Source organism: Cynoglossus semilaevis, chromosome 4 (genome assembly GCF_000523025.1).
Source record: "Cynoglossus semilaevis isolate Cse_v1.0 chromosome 4, Cse_v1.0, whole genome shotgun sequence".
In the NCBI taxonomy this organism is placed as follows: domain Eukaryota; kingdom Metazoa; phylum Chordata; class Actinopteri; order Pleuronectiformes; family Cynoglossidae; genus Cynoglossus; species Cynoglossus semilaevis.
Window position 1 is genome coordinate 13,411,662 of NC_024310.1, and position 6,764 is coordinate 13,418,425.

The 6,764-nt window shown below is 39.0% G+C and overlaps 2 protein-coding genes across 2 annotated transcripts in view; both read left to right on the plus strand.

Annotated features, from left to right (window-relative positions):
• LOC103378203 (extracellular calcium-sensing receptor-like) overlaps positions 1-2,558 on the plus strand; it is a 4,591-nt gene extending 2,033 nt beyond the window's left edge. The window contains 6 exon segments of the mRNA XM_025055267.1: positions 1-67; positions 285-491; positions 571-849; positions 1,071-1,302; positions 1,354-1,506; positions 1,582-2,558. The exon segment at positions 1-67 is cut by the window's left edge and continues 45 nt beyond it. Coding sequence (XP_024911035.1) covers positions 1-67; positions 285-491; positions 571-849; positions 1,071-1,302; positions 1,354-1,506; positions 1,582-2,486 — 1,843 coding nt within the window. The 3' untranslated portion in view covers positions 2,487-2,558.
• Positions 2,559-4,372: 1,814 nt separating this feature from the next.
• LOC103378205 (extracellular calcium-sensing receptor-like) overlaps positions 4,373-6,764 on the plus strand; it is a 12,255-nt gene continuing 9,863 nt past the window's right edge. The window contains 6 exon segments of the mRNA XM_025055238.1: positions 4,373-4,617; positions 4,772-5,057; positions 5,145-5,231; positions 5,408-5,677; positions 6,152-6,358; positions 6,477-6,755. Of these exon segments, the coding sequence (XP_024911006.1) occupies positions 4,391-4,617; positions 4,772-5,057; positions 5,145-5,231; positions 5,408-5,677; positions 6,152-6,358; positions 6,477-6,755 (1,356 nt within the window). The 5' untranslated portion in view covers positions 4,373-4,390.

The window sequence follows — 6,764 nt, forward strand, 5'->3', positions numbered from 1 at the left end:
GAAATCTACTGCTCGTGTTGTCATTGTTTTTGCACTCGAAAGTCACATGCTCAACCTAATGGCAGAGGTGGGTTCTAATAACTTACAAAAAAGAACTGTGTGTGAAAATCTGAATTTATGATACCACCCTAAATTCTGGCTGAAATGTTAAAAGGAAAGTTTGTATGAAAACAAACAGAAAACCATGTTTGACACACATACATATAGTAGAAATTGCCTTGTTGTGCACATAATCAAAAATGCAAACAGTAATATACATCAATGATTTGTGATTCATTGTATAGGTTGTTAGGCAGAACTTGACAGGCCTTCAGTGGATGGCCAGTGAAGCCTGGACTTCAATTGCTGAGCTACAGACCTCAGACTTCATGCCATACCTCGGGGGAACTCTGGGCATCGCTATCCCTCGAGGAGAAATCTCAGGCCTGAGAAATTTTCTGTTGCAAATACGTCCTGTCTCAAAACAGAAGAACACTTCTGAATATAACATGGTGAGGAATTTAACAGTAACAGCCACAGTGTACAGTGCATATAATGTTAAAATAACATAACATCCTTATTATATTCCAGGTGAATCAGTTCTGGGAACACATCTTTAAATGTAGATTTGCTCCACCTCCAGAAGGTTGGCTTGAAACTGGAGGACAATTGTGCACTGGACAGGAAGTTATTGAGACTGTTTTGGAGGAAGAGGTTTTTGATGTTTCCGACCTCAGACCAGAGTATAACGTGTATAAGGCTGTGTATACTCTGGCACATGCTCTTGATGACATGCTGCAGTGTGAGCCAGGGAGAGGACCTTTCAGTGGAGACACCTGTGCTCAATTACAAGGACTGGAACCATGGCAGGTGTGTTGGCAGTTTCTCTTCATTAACATTTTTACTTTTTCTTACCTTACTACTTTGAAACTGGGAGAAAAAACAGTAATAATGTTGTGCAAGTACAAAATTGAATCATTTAATCCTTAGTTTGCATTTTAATACTTTTGACCAACTACTTAAAAATAAATTACCTCCAAATTCTCATAAGTTTCAGTTAACAACAACATTTTTTCTGTGTCTTTTAATAGCTTGTGTATTACTTGGAAAAAGTCAACTTCACCACATCATTTGGTGATCAAGTGTCATTTGATGAGAATGGTGATGCTTTGCCCATATATGAGATTGTGAACTGGGTGTGGCTTCCTGATGGGAGCACTAAAGTTCATAATGTGGGTGAAGTTAAGAGGTCAGCTAAAAATGGTGAAGAGCTCACTATTGATGAAAACAAGATCTTCTGGAACTTTATATTCAAACAGGGGAGTATTCATATTTTGGACAGTTCTCTCCTAGCCTGTCTCTATTACATGTAAGATAAAACAGATATTTTTGTCATCCCACAGCCCCCGAGGTCAGTGTGCAGTGAGAGTTGCCCTCCAGGAACTCGTATGGCCCACAAGAAAGGGGAACCTAAGTGTTGTTTTGACTGTGTTCCTTGTTCAGACGGAAAGATCAGTAACACTACTGGTAAGTGTGAAGATTTTTGGGATGACAGTTAACAGATATGGTACCATATCCTAATACTTTCTTTGACTTTTTCAGACTCCATGGAGTGTACTATTTGTCCAGAGGATTTCTGGTCCAGTCCCCAGCGTGACCACTGTGTTCCAAAAAGAACTGAATTCCTCTCCTACCATGAGCCTCTGGGTATCTGTCTGACGACCACCTCAATTCTTGGTACATTAACTTGTCTGGTTGTTCTGGTCATCTTCATTTATTATCGCAGCACACCTATTGTTCGTGCCAACAACTCAGAACTCAGTTACCTTCTGTTGATGTCTCTCAAATTGTGTTTCTTGTGTTCACTGCTCTTCATTGGACGACCCCAACCATTGACATGTCAACTAAGACATGCAGCATTTGGCATCAGCTTTGTGCTGTGTGTCTCATGTATTCTTGTGAAAACAATGGTCGTCCTTGCTGTCTTCAAGGCCTCCAAACCAGGAGCTGAGGCCAGTTTAAAGTGGTTTGGTGCCGTTCAGCAAAGAGGAACAGTTCTTGTTCTGACATGTTTTCAAGCTGTAATCTGCACTGTCTGGCTTGTCTTGGCTTCACCTGCACCACATAAAAACACCCAGTATTACAGCGACAAGATAGTGTATGAATGTGCCATTGGCTCCACTGTTGGTTTTGGAATCTTGCTTGGTTACATTAGTTTACTAGCAGTCCTCAGTTTCGTGTTAGCGTTTCTGGCAAGAAATCTTCCAGACAGCTTTAATGAAGCTAAACTCATTACTTTCAGCATGCTAATCTTCTGTGCAGTGTGGGTGGCCTTTGTTCCTGCCTATATCAGCTCACCAGGCAAATATGCAGATGCAGTTGAGGTATTTGCTATCTTGGCCTCTAGCTTTGGCCTGTTGGTGGCACTGTTTGGACCTAAATGTTATATAATCCTATTGAGACCAGAGAGAAACACAAAGAAAGCCATCATGGGTCAAAGACGCTAATCAATTTATTTTGTTTTATCAACCATAACTCCGGTAAAGTAAAGATACGATACAAAGATTACTCAATTTGGAATGAATAGTAGCTTCCATATTAATTGTTTTTAAATAAAATATATGAAATACCTACTATTAATCTGTTGATGAGACGTTCTTATTGACATGCAGTTTTACGTAAAAAGAAAACCCTATTGATTTAATTCACCAGATTAGACAAACTCTATTCAGCTCAATCACAATAACTCTCAACATTGTTCAGTTGTAACACAAAAAATACAAAATAATACACTCACTTTTTACAACATTCCTTTTCCACAAATCAATCAAATTTTGGCATCAAGAATGCCCAGATCCCTCACGTCATTATCCGAGTCAATCTTGTTACTGTTACTTAGCTGTTCAGTGATGATTCTGGCCTTCATGAAAGCTCGGCCAACATTTGAGACTGATACCTTAGCCCAGGCATCCACGATCCATAAGCAGATAGTGGCGTAACTTGCCCGGCGTTGCTACCCTGTCTTGGTGAATGTGTGTTCGCCTTCTGTTATCCAATGCTCGCCACCCTGTTAACACCAATATTTAGTGGTTGGAACTCTATGGTTAATCCACCCGACATAATGGCAAGCCCTGGATAAGTTTGCTTTGTTTGGGTTTTGACAATATCGGTGAGATGGGCGCGCATGGAGTTGCAGATAAATAGGGACAAAGATTTGTGAAAATGGGTATTGATTTAAGTTGGACCCCTAGCCTCACCAGTCTAGTTGGCCTTGTTAATATAAATTTGCTTAAATATACTACAAACAAACTGTACAATAAATTTACTTTTTACTTCCTTTGTTTGTTTTTTTGTGATGATCATTAGTGCTGTCGAGATTTAAAAAATTGAGAGATTAATTATGATCTGTAATTAATTGATCTAACTAATCAATTTTTTATCTCACCTAAAATATACTGAGAAAAGCCCTCAACCTGAAGTATTTTCATTTTAATTCATTACATTATTGTGGCAGAAAAATGGCTTTATAAAGTGATTTATTGTTTTTTAACAGACTTGAACAGATGCAGTTGTAGCTATTTACATTCCACTGTATTTGAGACTAGTCTTAAGTGCTGCCTGCAACCTTTAGTTATGACCATCGTGGAGGGAATATTGCTGTTGTTTTCTAAAGTTTGTTTTTGTTTTCGCCAATCTTGCTGATTTTGGTCATCATTGTAGTCCTGCACAGTGGACTGTATGATGGGTCATTGGACGTGGTTCACAACACATCTGTTAACCCGTCGTCTTCCACTATGTTTATCGGCCTGCAGTTCATCGCTCTCCACTTGGCTAGAACATTCGCCAGCCTATCAGTCGCAGACCTGCTCATACGTGGGGTGTTCTCCTCTAGTTCAGTTTGGCAAAGAGCTTTGCTGCGGCCCGCTAATTTACTAACGTCTTCGCTGCTAACGTTAGCTGGAGCTGCATTCACAACTGGGTGCTTTGCATTGATGTGGTATGCTAAACTTGAGCTGCTTCGGTGGTAAGCAAATTCCTTCTCTCAAAGAAGGCATATCACTCGATGTTCCTGTCGGGGCGTTTTTGAAATGTAATTTTTTCTTTAGTTAAACGGAAACCTCAGACACTCCTCCATTTTCACGTCTCCTCACCACTCTGCACTCTGTCCTCCCTAGGTTCAATGGGAACCTATCAGTTTATGCTAAATAAGCCCAAACACAATGACAGCCAATCAATGTCCACTTCAGGTGTGACTGCCCTGTTTCAGTAAATACAGTATCTATCCATGGGCCTGCCTTGAAGGGCTCTCCCAGATGGGTGGACTCAACTCAGTAAGTCATGTTGATCCATTAAATAGAGTTACACAGTGATACACCTTCACTTGGTGGAGGGGAGAAGTTGAAGAAAAGCCATGGTATCATTTCAAGAGATGAGTTTTTTATTAATCTATGTCTGCGTTTTCACAGTTAGATTCCCTCCTCTGTATTCATTTACCTGTCAGTTACAAGGACAGTTTAACCTGAATGGGATTCACCAGACAGGAGATGTAATTCTAGGAGGATTGTTTGCAATCAATTTCTTTTCTACTGTTCCTGACCTGTCTTTTACCTCAGAGCCACAGGAGTCTGTCTGCTATGGGTGAGTGTATGGCTGAAAAACTACAATAATTTCATCTTATTTTTTAGATTATTTTTTCCATTTTACTTTCAAATACTTTTATTTTTATATGCATATTCATATACATATATACAATATATTCTCATTATCATCTTTACTTGTGTTTTTGTGTTAGTTTTCATCCTTCAGGATTCAAAAAAGCTCAGACCATGGCCTTTGCTATTGATGAGATTAACAGAAACCCCAACCTGCTCTCTAATGTTACTCTGGGATACAGTCTGTATGATAACTGTAATGAATTAGTAACTGGATTTCGTGCAGCAATGTCCTTAATCAGTAGTAAAGCAGCATCATCAAAGGAGACCTGTGTAGGTCTTCCAGTTCTAGGGATTGTTGGTGATTCTTTCTCTACATCATGTATTGCCATCTCCAGAGTTGTAGGTCTGTACAGAGTCCCTCTGGTAAGTGAATCAGTGATTCATTTACGAATACATTGTAGAGAGGAATTATTTACATATAAAACATGTCCTGTATCTGTTTTTCCTCAGGTCAGTTATTTTGCCACATGTTCCTGTCTGAGTGACCGAGAACAGTTTCCATCCTTCTTTAGGACAATTCCCAGTGATTCATTTCAGGTAAAACATACTTTTGTCTGAGGCATGCACAGAAAAAGATAAAGCTTAGACACTTCTCCTAAACAATTCAACAATTAGAGTGCTGTGGTCTCAAAAACACCACAGACTTTGACAGGATTTTTAGTTAGTAATTATTACAGCTTGTGAACTGACTCCTCTTCTCTGTGTCCACATAGGTCCGTGCTATGATTCAGATTCTAAAACACTTTGGTTGGACTTGGGCAGGTCTGCTCATCAGTGATGATGACTATGGAGTCCATGCTGCTCGATCCTTTCTCTCTGACTTGGGTCCAGTTGCAGGAGGTTGTCTGGCTTACATTGAAGTTTTGCCTTGGGGAGACAACCGAGCTGAACTGAAGAGAATAGTTAATTTGATGAGGAAATCCACTGCTCGTGTTGTCATTGTGTTTGCAGTCGAAAGACACATGGTCAACCTAATGGCGGAGGTGAGTTCTAACAACTTACAAAAAAGAATCATTTCTACAGAATAGTAACAATTGTTTCTTGTATTACGTTAGGGTATTTATTTATTTATTCCTGTAACATTTGTCACTTACATACTGCTTATATATTTACCGTATAATTTATTTCAACACATAATATATACACATAATGTATATATATATACACATATATATATATATATATGTGTATATATATATATATATATGTGTATATATATATATATATATGTGTATATATATATATATATACACATATATATATATATATATACACATATATATATATATATAGTCATACCTCAAATAATTACTCATGGCCTACAAGCTGTGTATTTTGTACTGTGACTGTGTACTCCAACTCCAACTGCCAAGCAACAACATTTCATTGTCAGACTCACTGTTTTTTGTGTTTCTGTGCAATGACAATAAAGAAAGTCTAAGTAATTCATTGTACAGGTTGTTAGGCAGAACTTGACAGGCCTTCAGTGGATGGCCAGTGAAGCCTGGACTTCAGTTGCTGAGCTACAGACTTCAGACTTCATGCCATACCTCGGGGGAACTCTGGGCATTGCTATCCCTCGAGGAGAAATCTCAGGCCTGAGAAATTTTCTGTTGAAAATACGTCCTGTCCCAAAACAGAACAACACTTCTGGATATAACATGGTGAGAAACCTAACAGTAACAGTCATGTCATTATTTGTTTATTATTATTATTACAAGAGCATTATTTTACAGTCTATATTATGTTGTGAAATAACATAACATCCTTATTGTTTTCCAGGTGAATCAGTTCTGGGAACACATTTTTAAGTGTAGATTTGCTCCACCTCCAGAAGGTTGGCTTGAAACTGGAGGACAATTGTGCACTGGACAGGAAGTTATTGAGAGTGTTTTGGAGGAAGAGTTTTTTGATGTTTCAGACCTCAGACCAGAGTATAATGTGTATAAGGCTGTGTATGCTCTGGCACATGCTCTTGATGACATGCTGCAGTGTGAGCCAGGGAGAGGACCTTTCAGTGGAGACACCTGTGCTCAATTACAAGGACTGGAACCATGGCAGGTGTGTTGG